The 16,795-nt window shown below is 42.0% G+C and overlaps 1 protein-coding gene across 3 annotated transcripts in view; it reads left to right on the top strand.

Annotated features, from left to right (window-relative positions):
- The window catches only part of STON2 (stonin 2), an 85,762-nt gene that overhangs the window by 27,309 nt on the left and 41,658 nt on the right, over nt 1-16,795 (top strand). For all 3 annotated transcript variants that reach the window (XM_064151141.1, XM_064151150.1, XM_064151159.1), the window contains exon 4: nt 1,913-2,110. In XM_064151141.1, the coding sequence (XP_064007211.1) occupies nt 1,913-2,110 (198 nt within the window). The remainder of the gene's footprint in view (nt 1-1,912; nt 2,111-16,795) is intronic.

Raw genomic sequence — 16,795 nt, 5'->3', positions numbered from 1 at the left:
AGCAATAGCAAATGGCTAGCTGGCACAGAAGAGTATAAAGGCCAAGTATGGACAGATGGATTGACATGAGAAGGATGGAGATGTTTGAAATCATTTCCTGTGCAGGCAGCTGTGAAGAGCAATGTCCTGAAGGCTCAGCATCCCCAACTGCATTTGTGTCAGGGCTCCAGCACCGTTAGGAAATCATCTGTCTGTCTGTCAGTGCTGAAGCAGCTGAACAGCTGACTAGATAATTACCCAGGCTGGTGGCCAGGTGGCCTGGAAACACATTTTGAAAAGGGCTTCCAAAATGGCATTTCCAGTGCTGTGAGAGCAGAGAGCATGTACTGAGAGAGAGAGAGAGTTAGGACTACAGTATTTTTTTATGGGTTCCCCTGAAAACAAATCTTTGTCCCAGAGTGCTCACAGTCTGAAAATATAGTAATGTAAAGACATCTGCCATGCAATGGTTATTCTATAGGAAATATATTTAAAAGAAAACCAAGGCTAATGCTGAACTCTTTTTGTTCTGGGAAAAGTGAAAACATTATTGAGGGACCAGAATTTAGGGGGACTGATACAAGAAACAAGGCTGAAAGTACAGGCAAACAATCTGGAAAGTGAGAGGAAAGGTATGTTCTATACCTGAGGCATAGAAATGACAAGCATCCACTGTGAGTCTCATAGTGGAAAATATCTTTATTGAGGACATTCTTGTAAACCCTCATTCTGCCAGGTTCAAGCAGAGTAAATGCTAGGCAAAACCTTTCTCTCAAAATATTTCTTCATTTCAAGTGTATGGATAGATAACTGCCAGCTCCTAAATTGTGTGATTTCTCCCTGGGAAGCAGTAACTCTTGAGTGAGGTCACAGAAACAGTGCATTGTGGTTGCTTCTTCCTCATTTTCTTCTTAGTGGGAAAAGAAGAAATGCTATTTTTCTCAGTTATCAGCAGGCTTGTCAAACTGATACTGCAAAAGTGAAAAATGAAATGTTTAGACTCACACAGAAGTTCCTATCACAAATGTTACATAATCAGTAGATGATCACAGCCAGCCAGTGACATAACCTTGGCATTTGTTTAACAGTGTGCCTCCAGCTCGCAATCTTGTATTCTGTCAGTGTTAGCTACACTTCTGAATTCAATGATATATTCAGCAAGGCACCAAAATTAGAGCAAAGCAAGATTCTTTACGTCACCTGGTCCACACACACCCTGCCTTCACTCCCTGCTTCTTCCCAAGAGCTTTGTCTGGTTTTAATTGGCCTAAGTAACTTGGACTCCTACAATTTCTATTGAAAGGCTATCCCACAGTAAGGCAAATTTCAATTTAACCATTTTGTGCTGTTCTATCTGAAAATTGGAAGTGAATGCAACAGAAGATCATCTGGTGGAAACTAGACCAACTGTGATGCTGCCCTAAAATCTGAAAAATCTGACATTCTGTGTGGTAGGAGAGGAAACAATGCTAACAAGGTTGATTCTGATACAGTGTAGGTATCAAGGAGTGAGCCCTCACAAAATCAAAGACGAATTAATGCCTAACAGTAAATCTGGATGGTAAAAGCCAATCTGTTGTATTCGTAATAAACAGGACAAGAAAAATAAAATCCACAAGGAAGGAAATATTTTTCAGTTTGGAGAAACAATGTGTTGATTTTCAATATCCTACAGATGCTACAGGATTTGTGTGTTAGAGACAATTCTGCACTGGTTTTTCAACAAAAAAAACCCAACCAGATTTCTGAGAAATTCCTGCAGCTGGAAGGCTGTGACTGCATCTATTGATAATAGAGACCAAACTGCAAATTTCTAGGAATTATATTTAGAGTCTCAGTACCATGATGTATCATGTCTTGGGAAAAGTTTTTATCTTCTGGAAGATTGTCCTGTAAGTCTCCAACTGATACCTGGTTCTCTCTCTGCATCCAGTGTCTCCATCAAAAGCACCCAGCTGGGCTTCCCCCTCCTCCAATTCTTCTGAGAGGCAAGCCTATACCTCTGAGAGCAGCTGGACAACTAATTCTGAGGATACAAACAGCCCAAGCATTGCTCCCTCCTACACAGATCTGCAGTCAATTAATACTGAGGATTTGACCAGTGGTGGAACATCTGCAGCAGATTCAGCCGGTAAGAGGAAAGCCTTCAAGCTTCCATCTCAATGTTCTTGTTGCAATACAAACTCGCTGCTTAGATGCAAGCTATAGGAAACAGCTCAAAAGCAGAACAAACTCAAGGATTAGGCAGGCACCTGAATTTGACAACACCTCTGATAATGTGCAGGCTCCCAAAGTAACGCCCAAATGCAACTATGTACTTTTTGGTGGACTTGTCTGAGTGAAGTACTGCAGCACTTCTGTTTTTCACATACCACATCAGCTTAAGCTGATTTAGGAGCTTGTTTTCAGTATATTGTGAGATAAACTTCCATGCAGAAATTTTTGTAACTTGCTAGTGAATTCAGCTGAGGCACGCCCAGCTCTGTATGGACGTTTTTGTTTTGATGAGTGCCAAGACACAGATCCAGGCTTCTGGATGTGTGCTTTGCACGGTTACTGTAGATTAATGTAGAGAGAATATGGAAGATGGCATAGGGTAGTTCAGTAGCAGATTTGGATCATTTAAGAATCTTTCTTCTGACCTTGAGAGGATCTATTCTGATGGCATCTTGTCTGTGGAAAAATGTGCTGCATGGCATTGTAACAGACAGCAGTGTGCCCAGGCAGCCATGAAGGCCAATGGCATCCTGGCTTGGATGAGAAATGCTGTGACCAGCAGGAGCAAGGGAAGTGATTGTCCCCTTGTACTCGGCTTTGGTGAGGCTACACCTTGAGTATTTTGGGCACCACAATACAGGAGGGATGTGGAGGTACTGGAGTGGGTCCAGAGGAGGGCAGTGAAGCTGGGGAAGGGCCTGGAGAGTAAATCTTATGAGAGTGTGGTCAAGCACTGGAATGAGCTGCCAGGGAGATAGTTGAGTCACCCACCCTGGGTGTGTTTCAGGGTGGTGTTTAGGGATATGATTTAAGGTGAACCTTGTAGAGGTAGGGTCATAGGTTGGACTTGGTGATCCTGAGGGTCTTTTCCAACCTGGATGATTCTGTGATTCTGTAACTCCTCAGTTGTATTGTACACTAGATAATCTTTACAACAGGAGAAGTAAAGCAGTAATACCACCTTTTTTGGGATGATGAGCTCCTGAGAAACAAATCAGAGTTTCGCAAAGCATAAAAAGAGCTGATATGTCAGGAGGCAAAAGGAAAGAATCACAGCTCCAGGAGAAAGAACCTGCAGTAAGTTGGAAGCTGTTCATCCTGAGCTTCAGTGATTAAAATTGATTCACTGGTGTCAAGATGTCTCAGAAATATGACATATTTTATGGTGTTCTTTCAGGTGGTGCCTCTAACAATATGTACGAAAAAAGGTCTGTTTTCAGAGAATGGGCATTGTAAGGCCCACTGAGGTCATATGTCTCTTCTGCAAGAAACACATGCATACATCACCTAAAAAGGGAACTATTTGGTTCGGTGAAAGTCAGTTGAACATCAAGGCAGGGTCATAAACAATAACATTAGGTAGTGGCTGAGTGTTTAAAGCATTTGTGGAGAATTAGTATTTACTTTGAATAAGTAGAGACCTTTTCTTTCTTCAAATAATGCAGTTACTGCAAGTCTGTCTGATAGCTTCTGTTTTAGAATACTCTGCTTGTCTGTACCTCTGACTTCGGAAACCAGTGGTAGAAAGGTAGAATAAGCAAGTTTGCATTGTGTGCTAGCTCTTTGGATGCCAGGGTGGGCTAATGTCTGTTAAGGTGAAGCACAAGAGTTTTCATCTGAAGTTGTGAGCTGGATATTGCTGTTTTGTTGATTTAGTGTAGATTGTTGTCACTGGCACTGTCTCCACATGAGCAAACGAAATGAGGGATGCTCAGTTATATATTAACTTTGCATCATATAGAGAAATGACAGGCAAAGGTGCTGTTGTATATCACCAGCACATGTATAGACAGTTATATCTGTTACGTATAGCCAAAAGAAAAATCAATATTTCACTAAAAGCTTTGTGTGCAGTTTTCTTCTTTCTTTCCCAGTCACAAACTGATGTATTTATTGGCGAAACAGGTACAAATAATCATTCCAATCAACAGTACTGTAGTTTTTCTTTCAGCTTTTTATAGACAAGGCTGTGTCATCAGCTATGAGATAAGCAACTTCACTGGTCCTGGAACTCAAAGTAAGAAATGCACTGAGTCCTCCTACCACTTGGTATGGAGTTTGCAAAAGGGCGGTATGAATGAAGTGCATCTCTTTGTTCCTGTTCATAGGATGTCTCACAGCCCAGTCTTCACGGTGCCTGCTAGCATCAGGCAGTGTTTGTGGAGGTGAGGGAGCTAAGGACCCTGGTGGCTATGGATGTTTTACAGTTCTGACTGCTTTTCTTTTGCTCACTCTTCCTTAATCCTACTCTCACAGTGCATAAGCAGATAAAAATCCTTTCTTCTCTCCCTCCTCTCTGCCCCTCTCCAGAAATTCAATTATCCAAACCTTACTTGATTGAAATAATTGATTTGTGTTTCTCTCCTCTAATGACTGTCTGCCTCAATCAGTATTAAAGTTTGAAGGCTTCATCGATAAATAAAATAACATTTATTTTTTTCCATGAAGAAAAGAGAGGAATCCTCATGCTCTAAGTGATGATAAAGTTATATTGACTATTAGCCAGTATGTTGACTCCAGGGTCAAGCCTGATGGAGGCAAAGAAAATATTAATTTCACTGCTTAAAAACCCAGCAAAAATAAGAAGTCAGTTTTTTATCTACTTAATGATGGTAAAGAATGGAGTCTACACAAGTAGCTCATGTTTAATATTGCTTCAAGCAAGAAAGATTTATTAGTGAGAAAAGTGTGAAAAAATCTGCTTGATTGCCAGACACTGAGTGAAATAACTGGTTTAGTCATAGAGAATTTTTATTGCCTGAACATCACAGAAGATAATTCAGGATACTTTGCTCCTATAATCTCAACACTTGTCTTGAATTTATCTTCCATGCAAAATGTTTAAGCATAAACTGCCTGTTCAATGCACAGGGTTTTGCATGGGAGCAAATGAAAGCCTGAAGTAGATCTGACTACAGGCATAAAACAGAGCTGAGCCTCAGCAGTAAGAATGCACAACTTGGTGTCCAGGGCTGGCAGGCTCCTAACGATTTAAGCTGGCTTGGAATCAACTTTCTCACAATTGACCTAAGATTTGAATGTAAAACAACTCCATGGTCTTGAGCTTTATCTAGCATGTGTTTGTGCAAGATATGAGCTAGGAAATTATTAGATAAAGATGGTAGAGACCTGAATAATCCCACCCTGAAGGTTTACCCTCACTATGGGGGGCCACTGCAGAAATCTCCCTGACTGATGGAGTCAGAATGAGTTCAGTGATCAGTGGCATGCTGTAAAAGCAGTAGAGTTCACAGTGGTGAAGGTAAATATTGCATGAGCAGAGCTGAAGAACATTTGCTTTACAATCAGACTGCAAAGTGCAGCTGTAAGATGTTGCGCTTTGTTCCTTGTGCTAGTTTGATCTCTGGCATCAAGAAGTCTTTTATATGATTTTCATCTGTGTCAGCATTGGGGGCTATTTTAGACTGCAACAGATCACCAGTAACTTCGGGTCAAGTAATAGCAGACTGCCTATTTGATGTGGGCATGTTTATATGGTTATAACAACAAGCACTTTACAACAGCTGGGGTTTGGCAGTGTGTGTCAAGTTGTATTTGGTGCTGGTGAAGTGGTTCATTGCCTCAGAGCTTCCTACCATGCATTGCTGAGTTGCTCAGCTTGGATCAATGAGCATGGAAAAAAGCTGGAACTTCTGGCATTTATGCTGTACTCTGCAAGATGAGTAACACAGGACATCACTGTTACTGATACAATACAAGTATTTATTCATTCCAAAGCAGATGCCTGTCTCAGCTTTCAAAAAAAGCCACATATCCATGTGTCAGAGGAACAAGGGAGAAGCTGCCTTCTAGCTATGATTGTAGATCTGGGGGCACCAGCTTCTGTTCTGAGGTTGTGCACAAATACCTCACAACTTGGTCTGAATTTCTGTATTTCCCCACTCATTTCTACAATGTTTTTTTACAAATCTAAATTAAAAATTTACTATTATACAAAATGAAAGTATTTATGATGATGCTTAGCCTTGTAGACATCAGTTCCCTGATAGATGCTTTAGGTGCATTGTTTTTAGTTCTGTTATTTCTGTCATGCTTTGTGTCATAGGAGAGCTGCAGCTATGCCATGTTTGGTGTTGATGTGTCTGATTCCTGGCCAGTTGTGCTGTTTGGCATTTTCTTTATGCTTTGGGACCGCTGGGGAAATTGCTGTGTTGTTATTTTCTGAGAATATCTGCATGTTTGAAGATAGAAGCTTGCATGTGTCTCCTCTAACTGCTCATAGCACAAGGAATTAATTCTGAGAATGATTACATTTTCCAAAAAAAATTTGCATTATTTAATGGGGTTTTGCTGTTGCTATTAAAAAACTTGGCAAGCTCTTGAAGGTAGGGAAGGGCAAGTACTAACTCTTCAAATCTTTCTCTGATGCTTTTCTGCCATAGCTGTCTTACAAGTATGTTTTCTGTAACTGTAGCCAGCTAGATTCTGAATCCTGATATGATGACTGCAGAAGTGATGTTCTGTATGTTTCAAACAAGTAACTCTGAACAGGTTATACAGCAGTGCAATGGGTTTGCAATGAATGCCAGAAACAGGTTACAAGCTCTGAAGGTACTCCATGTGAATTACCAGAGCAAAGAGACAGCATCTATTCACAGTTACCATTTTACACCCAGAACTGCACTTAAGTTATTATCCAACTTGTTCTAGTGTCCTAGTCCCAGTGGACACATGGAAAAAAATGTGTATGCGAGAGCCTGCCAAAGTCAGCTGGAGAGACTGCAGAAAGGAACATTAAACCCTTGCCTCAAGGAGGAGGAGACTCCAGAATACCATTAGGAAATAGCACCTAAAATGTCTTCTCTCACAACATGCTACATTCAGCACCAGAGGCAGGGTTTTTTTTTCCCCTCCCCATTTCCAATACCAGCCACCAATTAGCATTTGGAAAGTTTTATATCCCAGTTGTTGCTCCATATTTTTCTCAAGGCATTTCTCACTTCTTTAAGAGTAATGTATTGACAGCAGATAACTGGAAGCCAGGTCTAGGTAATTCATAACAGTAGAAAAGTTTTGATCCCAAATTGGACCTTTGTACCTCTTCACATCTGCTTTTAAATACTCCACAGTATCCTAGTGACCTGTGCAGCAATGTGGCATCCTTATCATGGATGAAGCTTGAGGAGGGTAGATTTAGACTAGATATTAGATAGAAATTCTTTACAGTGGGGGTGGTGAGACACTGGAATAGGTTGTCCAGGGAGGTTGTGGATGCCTCCTGGAGGTGTTCAAGGCCAAGGTGGATGAGGCCTTGAGCAATTTGGTCTAATGGAAGGTGTGCCTGACTATGGCAGTGGGGTTGCAACTAGATGATCTGGAAGGTCTCTTCCAACCCAAACCATTCTATGAAATAATCAGGCCTCCCTTGATCCTCCATATTATGAGACCACCGGGTCAAAGACAAGGAAGAGGCACAGTGTGAGCAAAAAGTAATTACATGAAAGAACTGAGTCTGATTTCATTATTGCTCAGAAATTTTTCATTGAAAACATTTTTTTTTATATGTGTATAGTATAGTAATTTTACTCTTTAGGTGTTTTCTTGCCTGTATGCCAACACAGAATCAGTTCTGATCTAATCCATGTCATTGGCCCTGTACTGCAAACAGCTAAGGAGCATCTCTTAGTTCAGGTGTTGTGTTTTTTCCTCTCAGCTCTTCTGAAGTAGACTACAGTAATTGTGGATCTGTATCATGACCATACTTACTCTGTTATAAAAGAATGATATGCTGAGCCCAAATGCTGTTTTCAATGAATTTTACTCTTTCCACACCTGTTCACTGATGGCTTTACAGAGTCACACTACTGAAAGAAAATCAGACAGGATTCTAGCCCCAGTCATAGGACTGACCTGCCAATCTCATTTATGTAGGCAATATCCCAAATAGATGTGGGTAGATGCTCTGTAGTTTATCTCATGCCAGTGTGGAAGACTAGGTGCTATGAAACCCTCTATTTGTGTTAGTGGCTGAGAAATCACAGCCTTACAGTGTTTGCATTGTCTCCAGTTGCTTTCTAATGCAGGGTAGAAAGCCACATACCTATGTGCTAAGCCAGAGGAGTTCTGTGTCAGATTTTTCATCTGGATAGGACACTTCAGTTTGAAGCTTAATTGGAGATGGAACCCTTAAGTGCAACAGCTATTTGTGATTGCCGTGTTGAAGAGGACAGACTGTGTTTGTTGGTAGTATTTGTGCAGGTTGTTAAATAGCTTCTGAACTTTAAGCTGCTGAGAGGGAAGAACACCATGGCATCTCCTCACATCCAGATCTTTTGAAGTGAATCACATCAGTGACAGTCTTCAATGATGTTATCTTGCCTTTTGCATTCAGTTCCTGGCGGCATGCTTCTGTAGCACTGACAGGAGGTTAAAATGGCACCAGAGTGATATTGTAGCAGTGGTGGAGCACTGCCATTGCTTCATGCTCTATGGTGACTTAGCCAGTGCCCCACAGAGCTGACTGCACACCGAGGAACCCCATTCAGCAGCTCCTGGACAGCAGTGGGGTTCACTGCTTGGAGAGATCACCCACCAGAGGACTTAAGTTTTTCACCATCAAATCTACATGGCAGAGATAGAAACAGGATTTCAGCAATAGTACTAATTAACAGGAGCTGTGAATAATTTCATGTGCTCTTAATTAGAGATCCCGGTTCTGTCTGGAATTTCCTGTCTGAATATGAAGGGCCTGAATAGAATTAGCAGTGTAAAACAGCAGGTGAAAAGGCTGGCAGGAGCAAACAGGAAATAAGAATGAGAAATTTCATGATGCCTGCTGAAATGCATGGTTTTGATGTTTTCTCCTTTGCTGTGATCTCATCTGAAACTTAAGAAAGGCTCAAGGGATCACTGGATTACACAGCACAGGAAAACTGATTGGAAAACCAATAATGGATGCCTTTAGGGAATCAGTTCTAGAGCACAGGATAAAATCACAATAAAATGTATTAAAAACAAGAAGATCATAGCAGTCATTTAAGCAAAGATGTGCAGCAATTTATTTTTTGTGCCCACCTTAGAATTCTTGTGATTATTTTTAATGTCCATTTTTATCAGAACTTCTGCCTCCTTTATTCACCCCCAATGTTAGGAAACAAATGTGGCACTTTCTGCTTTTTCAGGCCAGAAATGAATGGAGTTGGTGGGCATACTGTAGGGAGATTGCTAATGTACATCTTTACTTCAACATCTCTATTTTCTGACTGATCTACTCTTCATTATTAGAAGCAATTTGGTCTTAATTGTCCTTGTTTGACAGATGAGACCAAAATCCTCTGCCTAATTTTGGATATAAGCTGTTGTTTATATTGTGACCATGCTTGTTACATGTGAGGAAGAGGAGACTTTGTGCTACTTTCTTCTTTCTGTTCATGATTACCAAGAATGAGAATTGTGGTCCCAGATTGTTTTAGGTGGATACCAGTCCAATTTACTTGTCGTAAACTTTCTAGTGGTACTGCAGTAAATCCCATGGACACTAATTTGAACCAATCACCTAGGATTCAATAAAGAAACTGCAGCTTTTTAGTGGTCAGGAAGAAGTCCAGATCTGGGTTGGACACCTAAAGCTGCTTCCAAAATAGTCAGGTCTCAGCTATTCCCGCAGCAAAATTTTCAGATATCCACACATCACTGTGCTCTTCCCCAAATGTAGCAATTTAGTTCAGTGCTGAAAAGGAGAGTAGAGATCCTGTCAGCATATGTCCTGTAGCTCTGTATCCTTGTGCACATTAGAGACTTTGTAGAAATTATGCTATTTAAGTGCAGACTTTAGTCAACCATTCATTAAAGCTGGCATAGTGACATTTTAGAGAGCTCTAAACGCAATCCATTTACAATCATAGGAATGGAAGCTATTTCTCAGGGCAGTGCTGTAAAGATATTCATGACGATTTCCTATCCACGCGTTTCTGTGCCAGTATTGTCTTTCAAATGGCTTTTAGACTGCTCTAGTATAAGCCCTTGTGCTAGTTTGAAGCTAGCTAGAATGTTTTGGTGAGAAGAACTGGATCGTAGGCTCTGAAAGGAAAACAGTGGTGATGTCTACTCCCCTCAGAGTCTTGCTGAAGAAGAAATGAAAACATTAGATAACACTCTCACCATTTTGTCTTGCACTCTGCCTTGGGCTTCTGACTGAGCTACATCTCTCTAACGCACCCTCCACTCACTTTTGCTTCTTAACCTCTATTCTTCCTTAGGACTGGGGTAAGGGTGAGAGGGGCAGGGGGAGGGGAAGGTGCAGGGGTGGTTGAGAGCCCCTCCTGGGGATGCAGGTTTCTAGGAGGGGAGTTGTGTTTCTGTATTACCTTTTACCTTGTATATTTCTGTCTATAACTGTATATATTGTAAATAGCTGCTTATACATTGTGGTAGCTGTAAATAAATAGCTTCATTTATATTCCCAGAGCTGGCTGAGCCTAGTCTGGGTGATTTCTAAAGTGTGGGGGGGTGGGGAACACCCAAACCATCACAGCCCTTTAGTATATTTATACAATATCATTATATTTCCCTCTCTTTTCATTTGCTAAACTGAATGAAACAAGCCTTTCCGTATCCTGGTTCTTCATTCTCCTCCTCATCTTAGCAAACCCTTTTCACCTTGTATTCCTGCTTGAATTACTCTTTCTTGGATGAGGTGACCAAAACTGTGCACAGGCTGAGGTCTTACAGTAGTCTTCTGGAGTTCTCTTTGATTCATCCCAGGATCTAATTTCCTTTTGTACTAGTGCATCAGGCAAGTGCACTTTCAGTAGATTCACATTGACTGTCTATATATATCCTAGACCACTCTGTCTCATATATGATTAATGAGTTCCCTCATTATAGCAAATGTATCTGTACTTAGATGTCTGAGTGCAACTTTTCTGTTGTTTATTACATTTCATCTAATTTCTGTTGCTCCAGTCCTGAAGATGAACTACTCCTTTCAGTATGATGTTCAGAGCTTCCTTTATATAACCAGTTCCTCCTAATTGTGTGCATTCAGCAAATACTATTTACATGTTACTTTAAAATATGGGTAAACATAGCCTTAATCATCTAGTCTAAAAAATTCTACTTGTAGTTGTTATAACCTAACATCTTGAAATTCAATGGCCATCTTCTTTTCAGCTTGGATTTTACTTATGTCTTAAAATGGGGACTGATAACGTTATTGCCTTCTTCCCAGGTGGCACAAACACTTTTGTCAAGACAGATCATTTTTTTTTGTCTTGAAAATGTTTTCAGTGAAATATGTTAAATTTGCCTGAAATAAAGTGCCTCTTTCAAAGCTAGCTCACATCTCCTTTTTTTTTGTCTTAAACTTCTCACTTTTTCTTTCCAAATCTTGCATACTATTGCAGTCAGACTTTAGCCTTTTATTTTCCAAAGTAATTTTTACTCCTAATAAATATAGTTATTATATGTTCTCTTCTCCAGTTGTGTGGTACCATCCCTATCTGAAACAAGTCACTTAAAATCCTTGTGATGCAATCTGTGATTACATTTGTTTAGGGAACTTATCAGATCTTTTGATCTTAGAACCTTAACCTTTCCAAAACTTTTTTTTTACCTTATTAATGTTAATTTCCATTTTCATTTCCTCATTTTGGTTGTCTAGCTTGCCTCTTGTGCCCACAACTCTGTGTTCTGAATCATCATTTTTATTAAAGAGCAGTGGCAAAGTATTCATTAGCTTTGGCACAATGTCTGGATGCATTAATGTTAATTTATCACCGCAGCCCCACATCGTTGGTCTTTGTGCATGTTGTGGTTTGCTTTAGCTTCAGGAATGGAGCTAAAAATTACCACTAATGATTATTTCTGAGAAAGGTTGTGTCCACTGCAACCAATCTTTCCAGGTCCCCTAGTCCTATCTTGGCTTTATTGAGCTTTTGTCTTCAGTAAAAGTTTAGTTGTTGGGGAGAATTAACCAGTGAGACTGACAAGTGGTCCCTGTAGCAAACAAAAATTTCCCTCATTTTGTTGGCGCAAATATTAGATCAGGGATGAAGCTAAGCCTGCTGTGAAAATCAAAAGATTAGTGCAGGATACTTTTCTGTCAGGTTTACATGCTCGTTAGTGCATGCATAACTAAACATTTGGGAATGAGAGGAAGAAATTAGTCTTCAGCACTTGTATTGGTGCAGCAGCCTAACCATTTCAGTGCACACTTCTGCAATCTGGTCAGGTGAGGAACATGAGCCAATAGTGTGCCCAGGTGGCCAAGAGAGCCAGTGGCATCCTGGCCTGCATCAGGAATGGTGTGGCCAGCAGGAGCAGGGAGGTCATTCTGCCCCTGTGCTCTGCACTGGTTAGGCCACACCTTGAGTACTGTGTTCAGTTCTGGGCCCCCCAGTTTAGGAGAGACATTGAGATGCTTGAGCGTGTCCAGAGAAGGGCGACGAGGCTGGGGAGAGGCCTTGAGCACAGCCCTACGAGGAGAGGCTGAGGGAGCTGTGATTGTTTAGCCTGGAGAAGAGGAGGCTCAGGGGAGATCTTATTGCTGTCTACAACTACCTGAGGGGAGATTGTAGCCAGGAGGAGGTTGCTCTCTTCTCTCAGGTGGCCAGCACCAGAACAAGAGGACACAGCCTCAAGCTATGCCAAGGGAAATTTAGGCTGGAGGTGAGGAGAAAGTTCTTCACTGAGAGAGTCATTGGCTACTGGAATGGGCTGCCCGGGGAGGTGGTGGAGTCGCCGTCCCTGGAGCTGTTCATGGCAGGATTGGACATGGCACTTGGTGCCATGGTCTAGCCTTGAGCTCTGTGGTACAGAGTTGGACTTGATAGTCTATGAGGTCTCTTCCCACCTTGGTGATACTGTGATATTGTGATGAGGAGAAGAGCTGTTGCTGGGCAGGGACATCTGATGCTAGGGAGAGGGCTTCCATGAAGGTTAGAGCTCTGATGTGCCAGGGAGCTGTGGGATGTTGTCAAGAGTCCCTTTTCACTCTTCCTCTGCTGCTTTTAATCTCCTTACTGCCTCCTGCTTCACCATGTCTGAACACACAGGGCTTGACTCCACAGCATCCCATCCTTGACTTCTCACAGTGGAGAGAACAGAAGAAAATTTGGGGCCAGGACAGATGGGTATCACAGGGAGAGTAGAAGCAATACTAACAACAACCAGAAAAGTAGGAGCCAGAGGCTTTCTCTGTTAAGTGCATGAGAACTGCTGTTTGCAGGAGAAGCTCTCACACCCGTGGCAGGTCTGGGACAAGGAAAAGATGGGTCAGGTAGGAATCAGCTGTTGGAGGCAGAGCAACAATTTTTGTCTCTGGCAAAGGGCAGCCACCGAATCTGCCACGCCTGGCCTTCTGGTAACTTTACCATTTGCTTTTTTGCTCTTAGCTGGCTTTACGTAATCAGATGCAAAGCTGCACAACACTGGCACTCAGAAGAGATGTATACTCACTGAACATAGATAGTGAGGTTGTGGTGAGACTGTGAGACTGGTGCAACTGCCTGTAGGAATCATTCTTGCTGGTTGAAATCTGTTTTAATAGCATTTTAGAAGGTAAGTGTCTGTACTTTTGGCTCCAGCTCCAAGGCTTGTTGCTTGTTTTCACAAGCCCATCAGTTACAAAATGTACTGTTTCCTGAAACATTGTAAGCGGATTTTGAAGCAGTGGATTTAGTGTATGAAGAGCACAAACAGACAAATTAACACTTAGCTGTCTTCAGGGCTCTACACCAAAAGTAATAAGAGTGTACAAGGGGAGATCAGTCGTAACTACAAAGGATAGCTCATAATAGAAAATGAACATGTTGAAGTAGGTGTTTTGGTAAGTAGCTTGTTGAATATTATCAGAAATGCAGATAATGTGCAAGCTTAAACTTGACACTTTTCACAGAATCCAGGTTGTGTTGAAATAGACCTTTAAATTCTCAGTTCTCTGGCAGTGTGAAAAGGATGGCTCATGTCAGCATCACTGACAGGGCCAAAGGGAGCAGAGTAGCTTAGAGTGTATGTTCAGACTGATTTGGTAGATCTGTGGGCATTTTGCAAGGATGGCATATATGCCATTTTGTCATTAACTGCAAGTGTCTGATAGTAGTTAAAATAATCTACAACTAATAATGTACAACTGTCTATACAATTCTGTTTGCATACGAAGTATTTAACAGAGGCAGCGGTCAAGCTTTAGGCCATTTTCCATTTCCTTTCTAAATGTCCAAAATTAAAAATCAATCTCCTCTTTCTGAACATCTATATGGTTGCATAATGGTGAGTGTGGTGCTGAGGAATGTGTCTTTGTACAAGAAATGTGTGGTAAGAAGAGTGTTGTTTTTGAATGAAGTGAAATAAATTCATGGTCTTGCATAAGCACCAAGAATGTTCTTGATTCTCTTCACCAAAATATATAGCCTGGTTCTTCTTCCAAGAAGTTCACAGAAATATTTGTTTAGTGCAAAAACCACAAAGGGTTTTTGGGGAGCAGTCAGGATGGAAAGGGAGCACATGCCAGTGTGCAGGGTGCAGAGAGGCACATGATCCATCTGGCAGAGTGGACACCTGAAGGGTGTTAGTGTGTTTGACATGCTGGCCAGCAGACCAGCTTCACTGCTTTGCCACACTTAAGGGTAGCACAGCACCATCCCCAGCACAGCGAGCTGGCCTCTGAAAGTGGAACACGAGGTTGGCCCGGGGTGCTTCACTGTGCCTCCTCTGCAGCAGGCCCTTTGCCAGAGAGCCAGAATAAGGATCTGAGTTGGAAAGCTTACACAAAAGAACTAAGGAGGCTTTACTGGAGCCTTTCATGCAGCCATCACTCCTCCTTCCCCGAACTGATTTGTTTGTTCAGGCTTGGTTGCCTCCAGCAACACATTATTACTGTGAACTATGGTGTATCCTGGGAGACCTGCAGGATTCCCTGCAAACCTTTTAAGTTCTTCATCTCTGAGGAGGGAGAGACGCAAAGGCATTTTCACTCTAATGCAGTTGCATGTACATTGTTCCACGTTCTTGAGTGTTGCTGTGCCTTTTCAGCAAACTGGACTCCAGAGTCTTCATCTTGTTTCTTCATTTAAGTCATCAGAATATACTTTCTTGATAAAGCCAGAGCTGCACTTCTTTAAAGGCTGACTTTGAAACTATACCCATACTTAGCTGAGGAGCTTTCAGCAGAGCTGTGCACTTGTTATGTGTGTACACACAGGTTGGTCCTTGCTGATGGCAGACTTCAGGCTTTCAGGGTAAATCTGGACTCAAGGTAAACACAGATTGTGTCATTCATGAGCAGCTTTCTCCTTCATTTAGCATGGCTGCAAAAGCAGTGAAGACACAGTGATGTGGATTTGCAATATATATGTGTACTCAGAGGTCTGCTAAGACCATACATTTCTGCTAGAATCTGTGCAACTGACAGTTGCTTGCATACAAACAAGTGTTAGGAAAACCTTCTTATCACCTGGTCAAACTGCAGTTGGACTTTTCATCTCTGCTCATTTTGAAATTGCAGAACTCCACAATTTTCCTGCTTTTGCTCCTTTGGCTGTTCTGTGTCCCCGGGTTGCAGGAATCATGCTGTGAGCTGCAGGATGGTCAAAACATGAAAAGTACTAGATTTCTTAATTAGTTATGTATGTGTCTAGAGATGGACAATGTCAGGTGATCTGATCTCCCATAAAGGTCAAGGTAGGTTAGATGAGAGAAGTCAGTGGTCCAGTAGTTAAGGCATCAACACCAGATGGCATCTCAATAACAGAGCAGTCAGAGGCAAAGCAAGTGAATGTTTACATGAGAGTGGTGCTGGTGGTAGTGGGGGCGCTACTAGGAGGGCAAGGGGGTTAAGGAAATAGGTGTCTTAAATGTGGTGTGCTTTCACCAAGTGGTTCAGTTAGCAAGGCACTTGGATGCTGAGGAGTCATGCAGTTTCTTCCATGTGCTCACGTTAAGGCTGTGTGCATTTTTCAGGAGTTTCACTGGGAAAGAGGCCAGGTCCACCTGGTTTCTAGAGGCTGTAATACAAATCCACAGGCACACTCATAGCTGTGTTCCCTGCCCTACAAGACTGGACTATACCTAAGCAAAGCTGGCTGCTGCCTGCAGCTGAGGATTCAACTCTGCCTTCTGTCCCCCTGCCGAGCTTCTCCCAGCCCAGCAGGGAGCTGGAGCACTGCTAGAAGAGCAAGGATTAGCTGTGCTCTGCTGAGATTGACAGTCCAGCTGTGTACACAGAACAAAACGAGTTTGTCTTGATGTCTGAAGAACCCAAACTTGAGCTAATAGAGCTAACAGGTGTAAAGGGAGAAGGGTTTTGCTTGATCCATTAGCTCCTTGTCTACTGGATAAAAGGAAAAGCAGGTCAGTAGGAATCAGCACATCCCTCATCTAATGGCAGGGAGACGAGTTGCTCTTCAGCAAGCAAGGCACTTGAGATTAACCTGTTAATTCCCGGGGCTCATTTGCAAGGAGATCTCAAGTCAAATGGCATTGAGACCAGGTTGTGATTAGGCTTCTCCTCCCAGACCTAGAAATCCATCTCGGGTGCCTGTTGATTTGTTTTCCCAGGGATGAAGTGAGAAGGAATGAAGTACGAGGCTGGATGGCTAGGCTATACTTTCTGCATTTGAATTATTTCTTACTATACTAA

The sequence above is a fragment of the Pogoniulus pusillus genome, chromosome 1 (assembly GCF_015220805.1).
Source record: "Pogoniulus pusillus isolate bPogPus1 chromosome 1, bPogPus1.pri, whole genome shotgun sequence".
NCBI lineage: Eukaryota > Metazoa > Chordata > Aves > Piciformes > Lybiidae > Pogoniulus > Pogoniulus pusillus.
This window is presented reverse-complemented; position numbering and strand designations above follow the sequence as displayed.